The sequence below is a fragment of the Phoenix dactylifera genome, chromosome 1, assembly GCF_051530095.1.
Source record: "Phoenix dactylifera cultivar Ajwa chromosome 1, Ajwa_hap1_PhDact_Kaust_v1.1, whole genome shotgun sequence".
NCBI lineage: Eukaryota > Viridiplantae > Streptophyta > Magnoliopsida > Arecales > Arecaceae > Phoenix > Phoenix dactylifera.
In genome coordinates this window covers 42,481,205-42,504,182 of record NC_143190.1, presented here as the reverse complement: position 1 = coordinate 42,504,182, position 22,978 = coordinate 42,481,205, and the positions used below count along the sequence as shown (strand labels likewise).

Genomic DNA, 22,978 nt, shown 5'->3' with positions numbered 1-22,978 from the left:
AGAAGCATCAAGCCTTGTACAATGGTATCACCTCCTCTCCATCGTAACACTTTGCATAACCGGACAAGCTATCTTCCGATGATCGGCATGGATGGTAAATCCTCATCCAAGTCCACCAATCTAATGACAACGGTGAAATTGACTATCATCCTATATTTCTCAAAATATGCCAAGTTAATTCTATCCTAGTTGGAAGGTTAGGGTCAGAACAAATACCCCGAGCTAAAACCGCCGAGCCAAGTTTAGGCTAGCATGTAAAATTTCAATATTCAACTTAGATCCAGTCCGATTCATCAAATGCCCTAGCTCTTTTCAAAAAAAAAAAAATGCAAATCAAATTATTTATATTGCTCTAGAGACATTAGCAGAAGTCATCATCTGCCACAAAATTAGCTATCCAGCTGGACATCCAAATTCATATAACCAAGGGAAGAAGGGTAATGCAACATAGCATTTGCGCACAACTATATCATTTTATGAGCACGGTCAACGTAGCCTAACATTTCCCACATATATTTCCAACTTAAAAAAAGGTAAACCGTTACTAGCTCGGGAAATACATATATTTCCAGCACTGTGCACATACGAGGGCGTAACACTGTAGCGAAGCTAATACGGGGTCCTTTTTGCGTTTCCAGCACGCGGGACCACCTGGGCGTCGATGAAATCTCCACCTTTGAATCCCTTCATCATGTAAACCCTGATGACATCCTCCGGCTTCTGATGCGGGAGCAGCCCGTCCAACACCCGATCCGATGCCGCACGGCGGCCGTGAGGCCCCGGTCGCTCCTCGTCCACGATCGCCATCTCCAATCTCGCGATCCTGTTCCGCAGGTCCTGCAGCTCCTCCTCCTCCTCCTTAACGTGCACCACCGGGCCCGATCGACCCTTCGTCCACCCTTCTTTCACGATACGGTAAACCGGAATCCCAGCTTGAAAAATAAAATAAATAAATAAAAATCGACATCATCACCGTTCATCCGCTGGGATAAGGAAACAAGGAAGAGAGGATCACGCCGGTGTAGGGTTTGGTAGCGTGGGCGAGGCCGTAGTCGGCGAGATCCCACGCGATCCGTTTGGTCTGCTGCAAATCGGGTGCCCCGCTGCGTGCTTTGTCGGCGGCCCAGTGGAGGAGATCCCGCGCCCGGATCGCCTCGGCCGAGACCGTGGACGCCGTGGCTTGGGCGAAGCCCCAGCCAAAGTCTTTCACCGGTGAAGGATCCGGTAGGCTCCGATGGAGTGTATCCGCCGTCGACCGGAGGGATTCCCAGATCCACATCCTTTCTTCTTCTCTCTTTGAGAGTGACCACACCCAGCGGGATCGGCGCCTTCTATAGAATCGGGAGTGAAGAAGTGAGTACCGGCACCTCTGGTGTGCTGCTACTTTCAAAGAAAACAATGCGCCGTACTGCGTATCGGTCCGCTTAACCGTGTTTTTTGGTTTAGGATATAAATGGATCGGGTTCCAGAAAGAGAATTTATTCCAAAGTCAAAAGTGGGATCGGGTTCCAAAAATAAATAGTATACTGACAAAAGAGAATTTATTCTAACATCAAAAGTGGCATCGATTACCACTAGGTAGTAGCCCAATAAAAGCGTGATCTGGTTCCGAATTTAAGGTACGGACGTCAATTAAATTATGGAGACCGGATGCTCCCTGCTCGGACACGAAATTTATAAGAACGTATCGCTCTGCTGGTAGCCTCGGTGGTGCCAGGTATACTCACAAGTGGTATTCGTGCTAGAGCTCATAAGGGTAACCGAGCCAGGCCCACGGATGGAAGGATATGAGTAAAACTGGTCGGGGTGCCCAACACACGGTCATTTTTGTCCACATCGCATATTCTTCTGGCGGGGTGGAAGTCCAATGGAGGCTACTATATGGGGGTGAGCTTGTTACTTTCTCCCCATTACCCTTTTTTCTAAGGGGAAAAAAAAAAAAAAGGAGATGGTTTCAAAATTAAATAGTATACTGATGGAAGAGAATTTATTTTAAAGTCAAAAGTGGGACCGGGTCGCAAAAATAAAAAAAAAAATTTACTCTCTCATAATTATAACGAACATAAATCTGTTGAATACAAAGAAAGAAAAGAAAGAATTAAAGATCCGTTGGTCGGACTCCCTCTCTTCTTTGTTTGTTTGTGAGGCTTATATTTTGCATAAGCAATAAAACATACACAAACATGTAAATTAAGGTACTGGTTAGAGGTGGGCAACGGGCCGTGCCGGGCCGGCCCGGCCCAGGCCCCCCGGGCCCAAAGACTAAACGGGCCGTGCCTGGCACGGCCCGTCCAGCACGGAAGGCCAGCCCGGCCCGGCCCCAGGCCCCTCTATTGGTGGGCCGGGCCGGGCACGGCACGCCACGGGCCGTGCCAGGCACGGTGATGCCGGACTAATTTTAAAATGAAAGCAGGAGAAGAGGAGAAGAGAAGGAGGAAGAAGGAGAAGAAGAAGGAGAAGGGAGGAGAAGAGAAGAAGAGGAAACGTGGGGAAAGAAGTCTTTTAATTCTGCATTGAAAACCCTAATCAGCTTACAAGTTCCCTTTAAATAGGGCCACATAAGAACAATTAAAATAAACCCCTTACATAAAATAATTCCCCACAAATAAGCCCTAAAATGAAAATAAGCCCAGAATAAAATAAACCACAAATAAATCCCTAAACACAAATAAACCCAGAAATAACAATAAGCAAATATGCAAATAAAATGGGGACCTAGCTGATGTCCCCATCAACTCCTCCCGGGTGAGAAAAACTCGACCCCGTCGAGGGTAAATCGGGGCGGCTGTCGTACTGCTCCAGAAGATCCGGGTCAAGGCGCTGCAACTCAGCTCGCGAAATCCACGACACATCTGATTCAGGTCGACCTTTCCACCGAACAAGGTAACGTTGGTAGCTTCCTCTCCTGGTAGATATAACCTGCTCATCTAATATATGTTCTATGTGTTCTCTGCGTGCATGAAACTGTGGAGGTGGAGGCTCACTAGCAGGTGCTAGAGCAGGGTGATCAACAACAGTGGATGTATCAACAAAAGGGTCAGAAGGAATGAATGTTGATTTCTTGTATGGGACTAAATCTTCAATATTAAATGTCGCACTAATCCCATAGTCTTCAGGAAGATCTACAACATACGCATTCGAACTGATTTTCTTTAGGACTTTGAATGGTCCCGCACTACGAGATTGCAACTTTTTGAACGTCCCCGAAGGAAGTCGTTCAGGTCTAATTCTTACCATGACTGAATCACCTACATTTAATTCTTTATAACGGCGGTGCAAATCAGCAAAGGATTTATATTTTAAGTTATTAGAGTGAATAAGCTTGCTGATCTCCTGATGCAATGAATGCAGGTGTGAAGCAAATGATTGTGCAGACTCAGAGACTCTATGTTGATGAGACATGGGGATCAAGTCTATGGGTTGCCTAGGTTTATAACCATTCACCACTTCAAAAGGACTCATGCCTATGGTCCTATTGACCGAACTATTATATGCAAACTCGGCAGTTGGTAACACGAGATCCCAAGTCCTAGTATGCTCACCTACCAGACATCTGAGAAGACTCCCTAGACTTCGGTTGACAACTTCGGTCTGGCCATCAGTTTGGGGATGATAGGCAGAGGAAAATTTTAATTTGGCACCCATCATGTGCCAAAGAGTTTTCCAAAAATAGCTCATAAATTTAACATCCCTATCGGACACAATAGATTTAGGGAGACCATGGAGTCTAACGACTTCGTCAAAATAGAGTTTCGTAATCCAAGAAGCATCAGAAGTCTTAGAACATGGTAGAAAATGAGCCATTTTAGAGAACCGGTCCACTACTACAAAAATGGAATCATGTTTGGTCGAGGTACGTGGAAGCCCTAACACAAAATCCATGCTAACATCTTGCCACGGACAATCAGGAACTGGTAGTGGAGTGTAAAGCCCAGTGTTCTGTTTACGTTGTTTGGCTAATTGACATGTGCGACACTGAGCGACGATCTTGGCCACGTCTCTCTTGAGACTCGGCCAGAAGAAACGTCTTTCCACCATCTCAATGGTTTTGTCTCTCCCGAAATGCCCAGACAGTCCTCCAGCATGTACTTCCCATACTAGAAAATCTCTCAAAGAAGTTCGAGGAATGCACAATCGGTCGGAGCGAAAGAGATAATCATCGTGTAAAAAGAAATCATCGTGCTCTCTCTCTACTCCATCTCGTAAGGTCAGGTATACATTACTAAAATCGGGACAGGTGGTATATTGTTCCCTGATCCTTTCAAAATCAATTACTTCAGTGCTCATCATGGATAGGAGGAAGATCCGTCGACTGAGCGCATCGGCAGCCTTATTCTCAACTCCAGCTTTATGTTTCAGCACAAAAGTATAGGCTTGTAGAAACTCAATCTATCGGCCATGTCGAAAGTTTAATTTCTTTTGAGAATTGAGATACTTTAAAGCATCATGGTCTGAATACAGGACAAATTCTTGCGGTAGCAAATAGTGTCGCCAATGTCGCAAAGTTTGCACTACCGCATAGAATTCCTTATCATAGGTGGAATAACGCAACCTGCCGTCACTTAACTTTTCGCTAAAGAACGCGACAGGGTGACCTTCTTGGCTTAACACACCACCTATGCCAACGCCAGAGGCATCACATGCGACCTCGAATACCTTAGTGAAATCAGGGAGCCGCAAGACAGGTGCTTCGGTCATCCTATGCTTAATATCTTTAAATGCTTGGGATGCCGACTTAGTCCAGATAAAGTCTCCTTTCTTCATGCAATCTGTGATAGGAGACATTATTGAACTAAAATTCCCAATGAAGCGACGATAGAAAGTAGCCAGACCATGAAAACTACGTACTTCGGCTAAGGTCTTGGGCTCAGGCCAATCGACTATCGCGCTTACTTTTTCTGGATCAGCGGAGACACCCTTGGAAGATACTATGAACCCTAAGAAAGTGACGTGATCAGTCAGGAAGGCACACTTCTTAGGGTTTGCAAAGAAGCTTTCTCTCTGCAGGACTTCACAAACCTGCCGTAGGTGTGAAAGATGGAGCTCTTGAGTTTGACTATAAATGAGGATGTCATCAAAGTATACAACGACAAATTTGTTCAAGAAAGGTCGAAAGATCTGTGTCATCACCCTCATAAAAGTACTTGGAGCATTTGTTAATCCGAAAGGCATTACTAACCATTCGTAGAGTCCATCTTTGGTTTTGAATGCTGTTTTTCATTCATCCCCAGGACGAATCCGAATCTGGTGGTACCCACTCTTTAGGTCGATCTTGGAAAAAACTGTAGCACCAGACATATAGTCTAAAAGGTCGTCCAGCCTAGGAATGGGAAAACGATACTTTACTGTGATTTTATTGATAGCACGGCTATCTACGCACATCCTCCAAGAGCCATCTTTCTTGGGAGTGAGGAGTGCAGGTACAGCACATGGACTCAAGCTCTCACGAATATACCCTCGAGTGACGAGTTCGTCAACTTGGCGTTTCAGTTCAGTGTGCTCGTTTGGATTGAGTCTATGGTGGGGAAGATTTGGCAGTGACGCTCCAGGAATGAGATCAATTACGTGCTGGATATCACGCATTGGAGGGAGTGCCTCTGGAAGATCAGTCGGGAAGACAGATTGAAACTCCTCCAACAGAGGAACTACGGCGGCCGGGTGTTCGACATTTGACTCCACATTAATAACTCTGGCCACAAGGGCGAACACAGGTGAATGGCTTTCGATATCTTTCATTACCTCTTTCGAAGTAATGATGTGGAGTGACTCTTTCTTTTGTGGTGTAGCACTCTTCTTCTCAGGTACGGGCTCTCTAGGAGGCAATGAATTCAATATAATTTTTCGACCCTGGAACATAAAACTACACGAATTTGACCGACCATGAAGTGTGACGTCCCTATCGTATAACCAAGGTCTTCCTAAGATGACTTGACCTACGTCCATCGGAAGGCAGTCGCACCAAATCTCGTCTTTATAAGATAGGAATTGAATCGGGACAAGGCATCTTTCTGAAACCGAAATGGACGTCTTATCTACCCAGGCTACTTTATATGGATTAGGATGAGGGGTAGATTTTAGGCCAAGGCGAGAAACAACTCCAGACGCAATGGCATTGATGCAACTCCCGCTATCAAATAAGATTTTGCATGTTTTACCATTGATCTTAATGAGTGTATAAAATAGGGAGGTTCTTCGCCAGTCTTGTTCGGTCTTTGTTTGGGCTAGTGTGCACCTCACCACATGGAGCCTATGGTTTTGGTCATTCCTATCAGTGGGCTCATTTTGGTGTTCAGTCTGAACAAACTCTAACCCGGTCTTTTCGTCTCCAAAGTCATCTACAAAATCCTCAATGTTTGGTTCATAGACTTCTTCAACACATTCAGTATCCTGGGTTCCTGCTTCCAGTTCAGTCATTAAATAAGTCTTGGCATTACATTGGGACGCAATATGGCCAAACTTTTGGCACCTGAAACACTGGGTTTGGTTTCGTAAGGGCGGGTTGGACCCTAATATGCCTTTTCCTTTATCAGTTGATGTACTTTGAACAGGCACCGGGAACGTCCTAGTCGGTGTTTGGCTAGAACCGGGCTGTGAAGGATGGTTGGAGAGTGGTCTGGGTTGTGGGAGATGGCTTTGATTAGGTCGGGCTCCTGGGGGTACGAACCGAGAGTCGGTACGTCTCACCACAGGGACTCGTAAAAAACTATCCACATCTTGAGCCAATTGGTATGCCTGGCTAAGGGTAGTAATCTCTCGGAGGATCAATTCTTTCTGGATCTCCTCACGGAGTCCTGCCCGAAACCTAGAAAGAGTAACAGTCTCCTCTTCGATTACACCACACCTCATGTGAAACTCCTCAAATTGTGCAATGTAATCGGCAACAGTTGAAGTTCCTTGAGTTAGTTTCTGCCACCTATCCATAAGGCGTTGTCGGTAAGAGAATGGCAGATACTTCTCATTCAGTTTCTCTTTCATATCCTCCCACGTGGTGATGCGTGGAAGCCTCTGGGTCTCACGCCGATGTTCAACGTTATGCCAGTACCAGTGAGCTTGCCCAATAAGCTTCATTTTGGCAAACCGTACTTTTCTATCTTCAGTCATATCATACCACTCAAAATAATTATCCATGGCTGCTCTCCAATCAAGGTACACGCTCGGCTCTAATTGACCAGCAAATGTGGGGGCTTCTACTCGCACGGTACGAAGTAGTCTCTCGTCAAGATCGCGCTGGTGATCAGGATGATGTTGGTTCCTAGGGGGATGGGGAAAAGCTGCAGGCGGTGTGGTCAAACCAAACTCGGGGTAAGCTGCGATTGGGGATGATGGTTCCGGAGTCCTAGGGTGTTGTACTAGGGCACGGATCTCACGTTTGAATTCGTCGTTATCAGCTCGTATTGCAGCTAATTGTTCCAGGATATCTTGTATGACTCTGGGGTCCATGGTGGATGAAGAGGTCTGAGAGTCAGTGAGGAGGTACTCCCTACCACTACGGGTGGGCATACAGGAGCTACTCTAGTTGGTGATATGATATGCAATACTACTAATGAACCCTAATTGTCTAAAGGTAATGCAGGACAACCTACTGATGCAACCCACTAATGCAACCTACTATGAATTCGGAAATCAGCAACTTTTCACAAAAATAACTTAAAATTAAATGTTACTAATTTGTACCTTGGTTATTTCGGAATTAAAGTAGAAAATTAGTCACTATAAGAGGTTAGGTTGCAAACACGTTTTACGGTCATTCAAAGTCTGAAAGTAATCTGATCTATGGATGTTGATGATGTCCTGACACTAAGGTGTGCTAATTTAATATTTAGATTTAATTGGTGGGTAGGACGGGTGTGGTGGAAAATGTTCTAGATTTTGCAGTTTGACAAGAAAATAAGTTTCAAAATAAGGCTGTCATGCAAGAGAACTAGAACATATTTAGATAAGCAAGCCCCAAAGTAGGAAGAACCTATTACCTGTGGTGAATGCACTTGACCAGAATCGTCTGCTCGTGGAGTCTCGGACACGAAGTTGGCGCCGGGTAGAGCTAGCTGGAGTTATGGACCTGCATTTACAGTACAAGGCTTCCTGGGCTGTTGAAATGGGCTGATGAGCAATCTGGTTTGGGCCTGAGATCGGACCTGCAGCCGCTTGGGCCTGGACCGCGCTTAAATGATGGCGCACGGGCTTGGGCCAAGACGGGAGCAAAAGCTGCTGGGGTGGAGCTGAGTCGGTGGGATTGGAGCTGCTGGCCTTGGTTCGTGTAGGAAGGATGGAGGGCCAGGGGGGGGGGAAGGCAGAGTGGGAGAGAAGATGAGGGAGGCGACGGTTGGGATGGCGGCCGAAGTCGGGGAGGTGCTGTGGTGGTGCTCGGGGTGGCGGTGGCGAGGATGGCGTGGGTCCGGTGCCGTTCACGGGAGACGTCTTCGAGTCGCAGTGAAGGCGGACACGACGGCAGTGACGGCGGACACGGCGGCGGCGGCGGACGAGGCTCGGTGGAGGCGGAGCCCGGCGGAGGTGGCACGGCTCGGCAACGGCGGCGGCGACTCGGCGATGGTCGCTGTGGCTGACCGTGAGAGGGAGGCGGCCGAGTGGACGGTGGTGGCAATCAGGCGGTCGCGGGAGCGGCGCGGACGACGGCGGCGAGGCGGCGCGGCTCGGTTGACGGAGGAGAAGGCGTCGGCGGCAGAGATGGCACGGCAGGGGCGGCGGCAGTGGCGTCGGCGGCGGAAACCCTAGGGTTTCCGTTCGACAGAAACAGAGGTAAGTTTTTTTTTTTTTTTTTTTTTTTTTGAAACACGTGCAGGTCACGTGATCCTACGGGATTTTTTTTTTTTTTTTTTTTACTTACTGGATGTGAACCCGGGTTAACGGGTTTGGGGTAACGGGTTTAGAACTTACCCGTTACCACCCGTATCCTTCTTCAACCTCCCGAACGATTCGGGAGGGCGTTCCGGCCGCTTCGGTGGTGGTTGCGGAACGGCCGAACGGCAATGTGACGGTGGCTCCGTTGTCGGCGGCGACAGGCGGTGGCTGGTCGTGGTGGCGGCCGGAATCTTGCGCGCGGTGGTCGGCGGGTGCGTCGACAGTGCCGAGGGACAAGGTGGCCAACAGATCGGCGACGCTCTTCCTCTTTCCGGCAGCGGGAGTCACACGCGGTCCTTCAACGCGCTCCGGTGTCCGTGGTCGACGTACGGCGTAATACTCGTGCGGCCACAGAAATCCAGGAATCCGGCGACGCTCGGCCATACACCGGTGGTGGCACGATGGTGAAGACGCGGCAGAGGTGGTGGTGGCGTCGGTTGCAGGCTCCGGTGGAGGGCCAGAGGCGGCGCTGCAGGGAGGCCTCCGGGGAATCTGAAGGAAAGAAGTGGTTGCGGCAGGGAGGGGCACAGTGGAACTGCTCGGCCACGGGGGAGCTTCCTTTTTTTTTTTTTTTTTTTTTTGCTCTGGTGAAAACACAGACCGAGAGAGAAGAAGGTTTGGATGCGGGTGGCTGTCGATCTGGGTCTTCACAGACTCGGCAGTGACCCCCCCCCCCTTTTTTTTTTTTTTTTTGGTGAGCGGACTGACAGAGGAAAGGGGCCTGTTCTTGTTGTTGATGGTAACCGAGGGAAAGAAAACTGTTGATGGATCGGGGCTTTGGCAGTAGAAGCAAAACCGATTGCTCTGATACCAAGTTGATGCCGGACTAATTTTAAAATGAAAGCAGGAGAAGAGGAGAAGAGAAGGAGGAAGAAGGAGAAGAAGAAGGAGAAGGGAGGAGAAGAGAAGAAGAGGAAACGTGGGGAAAGAAGTCTTTTAATTCTGCATTGAAAACCCTAATCAGCTTACAAGTTCCCTTTAAATAGGGCCACATAAGAACAATTAAAATAAACCCCTTACATAAAATAATTCCCCACAAATAAGCCCTAAAATGAAAATAAGCCCAGAATAAAATAAACCACAAATAAATCCCTAAACACAAATAAACCCAGAAATAACAATAAGCAAATATGCAAATAAAATGGGGACCTAGCTGATGTCCCCATCACACGGCCCGTAACGGGCGCAAACGGGCCGTGCCAGGCACGGCCCGCAACGTCTCCAAACGGGCCGTGCCTGGCACGGCCCGTAACGGCTCCAGACGGGCCATGCCAGGCATGGCCCGTCTGGAGAGGGGGGAGGAAAATAGCCGTTTCCAACGGCTATTTTCGTGAAAATGACCCTTTTACCCCTCCCAACAGTCCAATAACGGCTGAATTGAGGGGTATTTTGGGAAAAAATTTTTTGGGCTTCTATAAATAGCCCAGGATATGTCCTATGCATAACTTAGCTGCTGTATTTGATCCTAAAGTTAAATTAAATGGCGTGCTAATTTTACTTGATGCATACTCTGAAAATATGAATCAAGATGCTGAATCTGCTAAAGATGAGGTAAAAAAACTTCTTTATGATATTTATGCTATATATGATGAAAAAATTCGTGGATCTAGAACACAAATACAAACCTCTATTTCTCCTTCTAGTAGTTCTCGTTCGTCATCTATTTTTTCATTCATTGCACAGAGAAGACACACACATGCTTCAAGTTCCTCTTCATCTTCTTCATCTTTAAGTAGTGAACTAGAATTTTATTTACGAAATGATCTTCATTCTGCATATGATGAAAATCAAATAGAGAATCTAGATGTATTATCTTGGTGGAAGAGTGTTAGAAATCAATATCCTGTTATGTCTGCAATTGCACGCGATATTTTAGCTGTGCCGATGTCCACGGTAGCATCGGAATCCGCTTTTAGTGCAGGTCGGCGTGTTCTTAACGAAAAGAGAAGTAGGATGACGGGCGAAACGGTGGAGATGCTTTTCTGCTTCAAGGATTGGCTGGATGCTGAGGCAAGACTTCAAGATAAAGGTGGACATAATACAACATCCTCTGATGATGATGATACAAACACTACTGAAGACTGAAGACTGAAGACTGAAGAGTGAATACTGATTCACTGAATCACTGATGATTAGTAAGATTTCTTAATTTTTTTATAATTGTACATTTTTATTGTATTCTGGAGGTCAGACCAAGGTCCAAACCTCGGCCCTTTCTTAGTTTCTTATTGTATTCTAGAGGTCAGACCAAGGTCCAAACATCCCTTCATGTACCATTTTGATTTAAATTAATAAACTGGTAGGGGTCTATGCCAAACCCCCCACCATTAAGGTGGCTTTATATTCATAAATCATAAATTCTTAGTGTTCAATATTTATTAATTTATTAAAAAAATTTATGAAGCATTAATTTTTATCGGGCCGAGCCGGGCCCAGGCCCGGACCGTGCCAGGCCTGCGTGCCAGCCCGGCCCAGGCCCTTATGGGCCGTGCCGTGCTGGCCCGCGGGCCTAGACCGGGCCGTGCCGGCCCAGGCCCGAAGCGGGCCGTGCCAGGCACGGCCCGCTGGCCAGGACCCTCTAGCCCAGCACGGCCCTCTCAAAGGGGCCGTGCCAGGCACGACCCGACACTGTAGCTGGCGGGCCGTGCCAGGCACGGCCCGCTTCGTGCCGTGCCGTGCCGGGCCGTGGGCGGCCCGGCCCAGTGCCCATCTCTAGTACTGGTAGAGTTTAAATATTTTATTTGCAAGCAATATTTTAGAATTAATAGGACGGAGGCATTTCAGATTTTTCTATAAAATGGGGCACTCTACATCGAGCCTCATTCTAACATTTGCTTGGAACATTTTTTAAATTTTTTTCTTAACATGTCTGTTAAGTTTTACTACTTTATTTATTTTTTAAATATAATTAAACTTTAAAATAATAGTATGCTCTAATACATGCTGATTTGCGCATATATACTGACTTGGATACGAGATTAGGGCTAGACGAGTGCAGTTAAAAGTCAAGATATTTAAAGCAAACACTATAATTTTTTATGGCCTTTCAGGTTACTTGTGAGGATCCGTGCGGACGTGTGTTTAGTCCTACATCGGTTATTCGTTGGGTAGATCTTGGGTACTTATACAGGATCAAGAAACCTAAACAATACCTTCCGGCTAGCCATTTTGGGTGAGGCTCTGAGTTATTACAAATGGTATTAGAGCGGATCCGACCCATAACTTATGTGGACTAGGGGACACTGCAGCACGGATCCAGTGAGGTTGACCACGGACCGATCGTAGTGTTTGTGATTAGATTTGAATGGATTTGAACCCTTAGCATGACGAGGACGTCAGGGCTTGAACGGGAGGAGTATGTAAGGATCCATGCGGGCGTGTGTTTAGTCCTACATCGGTTATTCGCTGGGTAGATCTTGGGTACTTATACAGGATCAAGGAATCCAAACAATACCTTCCGGCTAGCCATTTTGGGTGAGGTTCTGAGTTATTACATTACTTTAGATTCTTTTTTTTTATTATCAAGCAATAATTTTTCATAATTAATACTGCACCAGCCTTTGATAAAGTAAAAATAATACGGTTTAATGAAAAACGGTAATGTTTACTGCACAGAGTTTTATCGCCTAACTAACCACTTTTAACTTTCAATACTTCAGTGTCGACATCTACAATTTGATACTTAGGCCTCATATGAATGGCAATGAAGAATGATTACCTTAGTGTAACAAAATAAGCTTATAAGTAAAATTTATTGAGTGTGTGTTTATAAGTTGTTGCTCACTTAATTAATATAGAGATTCATTCTTCTGAGTTTGAAAATGCTACTATTAGAGAGGATTAGGATGGTTAGAAAGATTGTTTAAATTTTTATAAGAATAAAAGATGAACTTACTTAGAATATTTTATATCTTTATATAATATTTTTAAAAAATATAAAATATTCTCTTTTTTATATTTTATTTTACTTTTTTATACTATTATTTTAAAATATAAATATAGTATAATTTGTCTATTACATATATTGTTTATATTTTTTTAATCTTTTATAATTTTTCTCTCTTCCTCTCTCTCTCTCCTTTCCTCCTTCCCCCCCCCCCCCCCCCCCCCCCCCCCCCCCCCTCCCAAACATTACATTGATTTACAATTATTTATTTGAACCGGATAAGATACGAGATGAATCAAATAAAATACAAAAAAAAAGGGTCCAAATCAATCCGTATCCTGCCCGGCGTTGGAGAGTCCAATAAGTTGGGCAATGAAGTCCCCAAATACTGAATCCTCAACTTCAGATTTGTGGGAATGGGCAACAAAGGAGGTGAGGAAATTGATTGCTGCAACGGCTGTATCGGTGAGTATCTCGGGTAGGATAAATACGGGATGTATAGGATGGCCTAAAGACATGGTTTTCAAGGTCCCGCACTCATCTCAAGTCCCATTATCTTACAAGATAGGACGGCCAGGATGCCCCTTATCCCACTGAGACTTCAACCCTTGCTTGTAAATATTTCTTATATGTTGGTTAATTGATAATAACTAGTTCTCAAAATCGTGTTAGCTCTACATATGACTTTTACATACAAGAATAATGGGCAAGATATTTGTTGCATGGTTACCTTTCCATCTGCCGAGGTACCGTTTGGCTTTTTAAAAAAAATAAAAAAAGAATTTATTTCTACTATTTTTATGATTTTTTAAATATAAATATATTTACTATAGCTAATTAATTAAAAATTTTAAGTCTTGATGATGATAGTGATGGAGAAGACAATAGGGGCGATGACTGTATAATGGCGGTAGCGCTAGTGATGTAGGCACTAATGTTGTGATGGTGGCAACGATGATGTATGGTGATGTAGACCTAGGCGACAGTGGTGATGTGGTGGAAGTGTTGAAGATGGTAGTGATAAGAAAGATGGTAGAGGCAATAATAGCAACAACGGTAGTAATAATGATGGTAGAGCCGGTAAAAGATATGACTTGTTTTTAAAAATAGTAAAAATAAAAATTTCTTACCATTTTTTAATAATGAGAATAACTTTTTTAAAAATAAAATAATAATAATGATAATAATAACAACAATTTAGGGGTGACAATCTGTTCGAGTCGGATATAAACGGATCAGGTCAGATGCAGGTCGGATCAGAAAATTATAAACTTGAACCCAACCTGTTTATTAAACAGGTCAGGAATTACAACCCAAACCTACCATGTTTAATAAACAGGTAACCCGATCCGACCCGTTTAACATGTTTAATAAACAACAATCAAGAGGCAAGAATCCAAAATCCGCCATCAAAACAACAATCCACTTCAAATGCTTCAGGAAAACGCCAGATCGGGGGGAAGTAGCATCCAAAAAGCGGGCATTGCCTGCAACAGGTCGCGATCGAAATAGAAACCCTAACAAATTCACACTTCTAAGACTCTCTCACCGAAATCTGACGGGAAATCACAACAGAAATGTGGAACAAGGCGAAATGTAGGCGCAAAAAGCATAGATCTAGAGTTAGGATTTCATACCTCTCAGTCTTCGGATCCGATTCGGAGAGTGGGGGGATGACCAGGGGGCGGTAGGAGCGTAGGAGAGCTAGGTTCAAGCCTTTGAAGAAGGGGTGGGCCTTGACGTCGGCGGCTCCACGTATCGAACCGAACCGGGAGGCTGGGTCCTTATCTCCTGATGAGCAGAACGGTGGAGTCGGCCGGGCCGCCAGCCAGGGAGAAGGCGAAGGGCTGCTTGATGTTGCGAAGGGTGGCCTCGTTGCTGGGCTTGATGAAAGGGGTCCGACCGTAGAGAAGCTCGTAGAGGACGCCGTGGCCCACCAATCGACGACGCTGTCGTGGGAGCGATCGGTGGCAACCTCGTGGGTGATGACCTCGTGGGTGTCGATGAAGAAGCAAAATCGGGCGACGACCGGCTCGATGAGAGAACCTGCAGGAGGGGAGGGAGGAGGCCGGCTTGCGAGGGCGGAAGAAGCGGTCAGGGAGGCAGGAGGGGTCGGCGGCACCGTTGAAGGGGTCGGTGGCAGTAGGCTCGAGGATGGGGGAGGGGGTAGACTGGAGGGAGAGGTTGAAGTTGGAAAGCATGATGTGGCCTTCTTTTTTCCAGTATATAATATATACGGGTAAACGGGTCGGGTTAAATGATTATCTATCAACCCAATAGTTAAACATGTTATACGGGTAAACGATCATCTGATCCAACTTGACCCATATATTAAATGGATTTAACGGATCAGACATCGAAAATATGTATCCAACCCAATTAATAAACAAGTTAAACAGATCAATCTGTTTACGACCCGAACCTATTTAGACCAAATCCAAACATGTTTATGGCAGATCAAACATGGATCGGATTGGCGAGTCGGATCGTATTTTGCCACCCCTAAACACCACATACATTTTTATCATTATTTCTATAATTTTATTTTTTAAATAAAAATTAAAAACAGAAGTGATAATAATAAGTATCTGAAATTTTAGATTTCTTGTTCACACCCTATGTCCATGCATCTTAAATATAATAAGTTATTTTCTACTGAAAGCACCCTACCGCTCTAAACTATTGAGGGCTCGTTTGGTTCGCGGAAAGCATTTTCCTTCCTAGGAAACAAATTCCTAGGAAGAGGATGCCTAGGAAAGTACTTTTGGCATGTTTGGTTGACAATGGGAAAGTGACAAATTTCCAAGGTGCTTATGTTTGGTTAGCCATCTACTTTTCTAGGAAAGTTATATATAATTCCTATTATGCCCTTAATAAAAATTAGGTTTTTAATGCCTCTTTGATGCTTCTTTAATGCTGAAGGGACTTTTTGGGAAAAAGTAAAAATGGAGTGATTCCCGCCTCATGGAAAAGTAACTTTCCCATGTTTCTCATGGGAAAGACTTTCCCATGAAATGTGGGAATCACATTCCCATGGAAATACAACTTTCCCTTCTCTCTCCTTTGAAAACTCCAACCAAACAAGAGGCATCTCATTACTTTCCCGTTGACCACACTTTCCCCCCTTCTTTTCCCGCAAACCAAACGAGCCCTGAAGTTATTACTTACGTAAGCGTGTAATCCATTCGGACTTCAAATTTCATGAATAACTTGTTTAAATTCTAGTGATGAACTGGGATCTCATTCACTCTGGCCAAGATAAAAGAAGGGAAACTTTGGAGATAATTGGATACTTCAATGCACAATTGTCACTCTCCTTCTGCTGAAGTTTCTCCTCTAAAACCTTTCCCATTGCTTTTGAGCACTGAAGTAATGGACCACTAAGGCTTTTCACAAATCAAAAATATTTGTTCTCGTGAATCACTGAATGGCCATGACCTGCGACTTGAATGTAATTGTTGCCCTTTGGCATCACGATTTCACCTTTCCCTTTTCCTTTTTTTTTTCTATTCCTTTTTTAGAGAAGTAAAAACGCTAGAACAACTAATTGGTGCAAACTAAGACAACACCTCGACATGCACCTGACGTGCATGAACTGTGAAATACTACTGAACATGTTCAGAGACTATGCTTTTCAAACTCGTAAAAAATTCTCCATTTCCTGACAACTTCAAGCCCAAAGAGCTATCTAAACGAAGATGAAGCCGAAAAGAAGAGGCCTTAATTTTTATACGAATATAATAAGGAAAAGCTTGAAAGCTGAGAAATAAGCATATTTTTGTTGTTGTATGAGCACAAAACAGTTTACCGCTCGCTGAACTCTATACAGAGAAGGAAAAGCATCACAAAACACCGCAAGCACAGGCATTCCATGCTGGGCACACCATATACGCGCTCTCATATGTTACAGTATCTTCCATCCTCTCATGGTGAGAAAAGAAAGCTATTTCCCATCTGCAGAAGAAAACAATCACCATTTAAATGTAGTGCTATTTTTTATAGCGGTCATAGAACCACAATTTTAAAATTCTCACAGGACAATCAAGTTCCATACACCTGGAGGAGGGTCAAGGAGCAAACCAAGATTTAACATTAAGAAATTGCAGGGAGTCGCTTTAAGCAAGTTGCATAATTTGTCAATAATTTTGGAGAGATCAAGCATTGAAATAACAACCGGTAAGATACAAAAATCGGCAATCAGTAGGAATTATTTACAATGGTGAACACTATTTGCAGCCCTATCATATCACTTCTTTCAAAATAAGATGAGACTACCACTAGAGACTAATGCAGATAACCGGGTTAGAACTTACCAGTGCGTAGATATGATGCTCTTCCTCATTATTTTCACAGAGAAAGGCTTGCAAAAAGAAGTTCCAACTCCTCTTCCTGAGAGGCAGTCATCTGTAAAGAAGAAAAGGGTACAAGAAAAGAGAGGCATCAGATACAACCAAGAAATGGATGCATCAAACTTTACTCTTTGAACTCCCAATATAGCATGTCTATACATCGGCGGCAGCAGTTTGTGTTTATAAAGAATCACCTCTGAAAACAACTACAATAGTAGCCAGTAATGGTAACTAAGGAGGCTAAATGCACCGTCTTAATTCCCGCTTAATACCCATGGGTTGTCAAAAAGTTTGAAGCACTTTGATCCTTCCTGTCCTAGTTACACCAACATTCTAAATGCTAGAGAAATATCAAGTTCCAAGAATTTTATCTCAGAAGCATGCATGTTTGATTCTCCAAAAACTGGTTCAGAATTCCAAGAAATAACCCCAAAAGAATGAAGGCAACTACTTGAGATTATAAAGAATCCATTTGGAACTTCAGTTAACATAACTATAGCGAGTCTAAAGGAGAAAAAAGATAGTAAATTCTGCTTCTAGGCAGCAAACTTAAAACTTATTTTGATGTATTATTATGTCGTGAAAAAGCAAAGTGGATTTTTTTTTTTCACATTTCAGTTCTTGTATATTGATAGCTTCAGACATTAGACCACTTTGGCGTGGAAGAAAGTCCTATAGATGTCCAACAAAGGACTAATTTAGAATAAGAATGCTAATAATAAAGAATTCCAAAAATATACCAAATATTGACATCTCCTTGTCAATAAAGTAGAATATGTTGCTTTAATAGGTGGGTAAAAATATCTGACAATTAATAATTTGGGGGGGGGGGGGTGAGGAATTCTAAATGTCAAATTAATTTGCACGGTAGGAGGGGAGAAATCAATTTGTGGGTCAAAATATATGTTGCATAAGCAATGACATGAACAAGTCAAAAATGCTGATTTTTCGAACAAGATTATGTGTGGACATGGATATAACATACTAAAGTAGGCCAGGCTATATTTTCATTTCATGCTACTACTTGCTAAATAGTCCACAAGAAATGCCCAATAGTTGTCGCTTTGTGTTTCAGTCATTCAACAAGTTAACAACTGAAACATTATGCTTCAATAGTTCAACTAATAATTAATCATGGTCAAAGTTTTTCCATTATTGCATTAATTTACCTCATATACAAGTATTTCTAATCATTCCCGTATCTTAGAAATATTCAATCTTATACCTAAACTACTATAAAGGCCAGAAACTTCTTCCCCCAATTCCATTAACCTATTTCATGATATGGTGCAGTAAGATTGTTGAAATTTTATGTTTTGATATTCATGGATCAACATAATAAGGTAACAGTTACAACTGTACATGAAATCAGGAAACCTGCATATGCTATGTAAAAGACCACATTGGAATGCCGCATGAATTTAAGGGTTGCAAATAGGAAAAGAATGCAAGAGCAATACCGGGCTCCTTTCAACTAACATGACTGACCGTGGGCATGTATTAACAATATGTAATATGCTAAATTTTTGTCAAGTAAAATTTAGACCAACTTCAACAAAACAACATATTCCACTCCTTTGCATACAGAAACCATTTTTCATATGCTATAGACCAATCAAGGTTAAAATTTCATGTTTAGGCAGTAATAGTTAGCCTACAGTCTGAAATAACTTCATGCAGACCTACTGAAATTAATCTGTGATCATGTTAATGGTTTTGGTCCAAAAAACATCGGATTTTGGTTTCACATGTTTTGGTGAATATTATGTAGAAAAATGAAACAATATGGATCCAAAATAGAGCAAAAGATGTTTCAACATCCAAATTTCATATATAAATCCAGAATGTCTTCCTAAGCTGCAGAACATGTCACGTACTCAAATACTTAAGTTGAGACGTTTAAATATCCTAATAGTGGTTTATAGTTTATACTTCAAATCATCGATTATTCCAAAGCTTATTTGAGATGCAAACAAGTGACAGAATCAAGCCAGCAATCATGTCCAAGTAATACCATATCTAAACAATAGATACAAGCAAGCATCACAACAGCTGTATTTAAGTTATGTAAAAGCAGGAAAGCATGACAAATTGATCAAATAAAAGACAAAGCTTAACTGAAGAAGAAGTTCTCACTTGAATGGACATAAGATGTAAAAGTTTGTTCAGCACCCGCATGCGATGTACTGCATAGCTGCTATTGGAAGGAAGTTGGTTGACTCTAGCCACTTCAGCTTGAACGGCAGCTTTCTTTTCTTCATATGCTGTTCCACTCCATTTGTTGGCTCCTCCAGAGTTCCTCATACCATCTTTAGAGAGGCCAACGTCAGTGCAGCCCTTAAGATGATCTACCTGATCCATACTGAACCCAACCTACACAGATATAGGTCAGAACAGAGTTCCTTACCTTCAAAGGGTCGATCAAACAAAAAAAACCCACCAAGAAGGCAGTGAAGCAAAAGAGCAAACGTCTGTCGAGTCCTTATATCCAACCAGGTAATCTTAAACTCTCAAGCTGGAGAGGTCTTTTACAACGAAGTTAGCGATGATCTAAAGTTAAAATTGCGGCATAGAATGCGCAATTGGCAAGCAAGTTCTCAAACGAAGATGGAAGAAGTTCAGTATATAGGTTTCGAGGGGGGAAAAGTAAAATTTGCTTCTCTCTCGCGCGCGCCCTTAGGAATCAGTTGTAAATTATGTACTATCCAACTCCATTTCTCACCGGCAAAAGAGATTATTGTAAAGATTACACCGAAACCAACATGTTAAAGAAAAAGACCACAAAATCTTCGATAACTAAATATAGGACGATATCCACCATTCAAAGCCAACCGTACGATAATTTCTTTAGCCAACCGTACGATAAAATAAAATAAAAATATTTTTCAAAATAAAAGAAACCCTAGAACCTGCCAATTACTATCGGATTTCACCCAATCCACGATAAATCTGAAGGTTCCGTGAATCAATTAAGCAACCTATTAAGGAATTTACAGAATTAATGCCATAACATTACAATTAGCCGAAACTTCACAGCAGATGACATGAATAAATAAGAACAAAATCTTCGTTCCTTCAAAAACCCTAACAACACACACACAAATATAACCCAAATTCTTGAAGAAGCGCAGTAGATATCGAAAATTTCTGAAACGGAAAACAGAAAACAAGAAAAAAAAGAAAGAAAAGAAAAGAGAAGGTTAAGAAAATTACAGTAACTGCGCCTCTTTCTTCCTCTCCCCTTCCGCCGTGCCCTCCCCTCTTCCAGTCTTCCTCTACTTTCCAGAAGAAACCTCTCGAAAGAGTTGGGAGGGAAAAGAAAGAAACGGGGATGCCGCCGACCTGGCCCGGCCCGTAGTCTACGTGCCTCAACCTAAACCCGACCTAGGCCCGGCTAGAGACAGGTCTCAACTACTTCCGGCAATTCCTTTACCGAGACTAGTTCATGTATTTCAACTAGTCCCGACATGGCGTCAGAGGTAGATACAAGTCCCCGAGGATGGTTACCGAGACTCCGGGTTCATATTTCGTAAAACAAAACAAGTTTCAACTGGTGCCGGCAGTCAGTTTGCCGAGACCATCTTCCAATTGACAAACTAGTCCCTGCAGATCAGTTTCGTGGAGGCTTGCTCATACTTGTCAAATTAGCCGGCATGATAAGATAAGATAAGATCTTCTGCATGCATGTTTTGCAACGTAAAAAGCTGTACAATCTCAATAGCCGCCACGGCTGTTCAACATTCAAATGTTAAGCACCTCCATGTATAGTATGCAACTGCGGGTCCTACTTGATAGCAGTCCGTTTCTATGATTGAATGATATGGCAACCATCGAGATTGTCCAATTTTTTGCGGTGCAAAATATATTCTGCAGGCAATGGCTCCCTGTATGTTTAGTAATGCAAATATTGGTAAGCACCCGATTTCCAGAAAGCCAAAGATTTCCTCGGCACAATTCGAGCCATATTCTATAGACAACTAGTCCAGTCCCACCATATGCCAAGATTAGTTCACCGTTGACGAGCGAGATACTAGTTTACATTTGACCAAGACACGAAAGAAACTGTGGACTCGATGCTCCTCAATGTCTACCTTTGCTGCTTAAAACAAGAGCAAACCAACAAAATAATCTTGGCGATGTGTAACGGACACTGATCAGCAGATTCCAAAAAAGAGTTGCATAGTATAGGTCATTCCAACACCATGCGGGAAGAGATGAATGAAATGTTTCAACGGAATCTATCAATATTTCACTTTAAGACAGGAAGGCTGATTGATTGAGATTATGCATTACTAATTAAAGGCCTGCAAAGGAATCAACAAAAAGCCAAGTTACTGCAATGCTCTCTTCAGTCGCAGCTTGGGAATGTCCACAATATGAAACTTAATCATAATGTATCAGTCTTTTGCATGCACCTAGTGCAAGAATTTAACACCGAGTTAGTGAATATGCTGTATTGATTCAATTCACCTCCACTTTGGATGTTTAAATCGAAAATAGCTCTCCTGATTGCAAGAGAGCTCAGTCTTAGGGAAAGCCATCAATTACTTTTAGCACATCTTCAAGAAAATCAGCAAAATTTTAGACGAAGAGTGAAACAAGCACAGACCCAGACAGAGAGTTTGCAGTCAATTTTATTCTCTCCCAGAGAGCAAAATTAATCCATAAATTTGAATATTTAAGATTACATGAAACGAATGCATCCATTCAATTTTTTTAGCCCGATAACCAAATAAGCACATCAAGTCCCTCAATATATGAGTAAACAAAATAAGCACTTCTACGATTGTTCCAATCAATATTTTTAGCCCGATAAGGCTTGTCCTTGTAAAGCTCATTCAACCCAAATTGGACCTCATACTCAACTCTCACTGCATCATTAGAATTTTTTGTTCCTTAAATACTTCCCATGACATTAATCAAGTATCACTATCTAGAGACAAGAAGGAAGGCTATAATCCAAATGGAAACATGTCTGCAGGACACAAATAGGATATCTTCAACTATTACTGTCTCGAGACAAGAAATAATTAAAAAAAAAAACATGCTATAATCCAAACAAAAGCAAATCCGTATGAAAATATGCCGCATCGGACACAAACGGGACGTCCGCATACTTGCCTGCAAGCGCGCACCTCATACATTCAAGCACCGTATACATCTGTACATATGCAACTGTAGCCCAGAAATACGTCCCAAGCATACCACGGTATACAGCATTCGGCATCCAACCACATGCAATAGCCATGGCCTGAAGGGCTGTGTCTAGGAGCAATGCCATTGTGACATGAAACCGCAAGAAGTGTGGCCACTCCTTCCTCTTCACCACCCCAAGGTAAGCTACATACAGAACCACCATCATGAACCAGTTGGGCAACAGCGCTATGGTATCAAGGAAAGGGCTTGTTAGGAACTCAAAGTCTTCAAGGATGTGGTGGAGTTGGTACACTGTATCAGCATAAAACCATACGTAGTGGAGAGGCAGGAGATACGGAATACAAGCTAAGGTCCTCCACCACCACTTGGGCTTACTGGTCATTTGTGGATAGCTAAAGAAACTCTTGGATGCTTTACAGACCACCGAGCTTCTAGGCCACACCTTGCTGTGCCTGTTCAACAAAGGCATTATTTGTGCAACAGAACCATGGTCTCCTCTTAGAAACGAAGCTGATGCCCCAGAAAGGTGTAGAATGGGGCCTCCTGCCATGTGAATCACAACAAATAAGACCAGAAAGCCACAATCAGTAGAATAGAAATGACATCCAGAACTCGACTCATCTTACCAGTTGACCCACATCATATCAACTACCAGAAAGACTTCAAACAAACTTGCAGGCTTGCAGCCTTTTATCTTGCGATGCTGATAGACCAACTTGAAGGATAG

The 22,978-nt window shown here is 43.2% G+C and overlaps 2 protein-coding genes across 6 annotated transcripts in view; both read right to left on the bottom strand.

The window, feature by feature from the left end:
* Positions 1-438: 438 nt before the first annotated feature.
* Positions 439-20,437, bottom strand: LOC103719333 (uncharacterized). 2 transcript variants are annotated; one of them, XR_016395689.1, is made up of 5 exons: positions 20,308-20,437; positions 19,231-19,467; positions 17,059-17,149; positions 1,018-1,331; positions 439-932 (listed from the first exon to the last, which is right to left on the bottom strand). XR_016395689.1 is itself a non-coding variant. In XM_089923813.1 (4 exons), the coding sequence occupies exons 2-3, from the start codon at positions 19,453-19,455 to the stop codon at positions 17,093-17,095; spliced, it is 282 nt and encodes a 93-aa protein (XP_089779939.1). In that variant the 5' UTR covers positions 19,456-19,467; positions 20,308-20,437; the 3' UTR covers positions 16,445-16,699; positions 17,059-17,092. The 2 variants fall into 2 exon arrangements, 1 of the variants encoding a protein (XP_089779939.1); XM_089923813.1 differs by lacking the exons at positions 439-932; positions 1,018-1,331 and adding an exon at positions 16,445-16,699.
* Positions 16,445-22,978, bottom strand: part of LOC103719334 (protein TIC 20-I, chloroplastic-like) — a 46,840-nt gene continuing 40,306 nt past the window's right edge. For 3 of the 4 annotated variants that reach the window (XM_089923801.1, XM_026809346.4, XM_088701828.2), the window contains exons 3-5: positions 20,308-22,794; positions 19,213-19,456; positions 16,860-17,149 (exon numbers count right to left, since the gene is read on the bottom strand). In XM_089923801.1, coding sequence (XP_089779927.1) covers positions 22,142-22,794 — 653 coding nt within the window. In that variant the 3' untranslated portion in view covers positions 16,860-17,149; positions 19,213-19,456; positions 20,308-22,141. Of the gene's footprint in view, positions 16,700-16,859; positions 17,150-19,212; positions 19,457-20,307; positions 22,795-22,978 lie in introns of those variants that run through there. The other variant, XM_089923800.1, reaches the window with a different exon arrangement.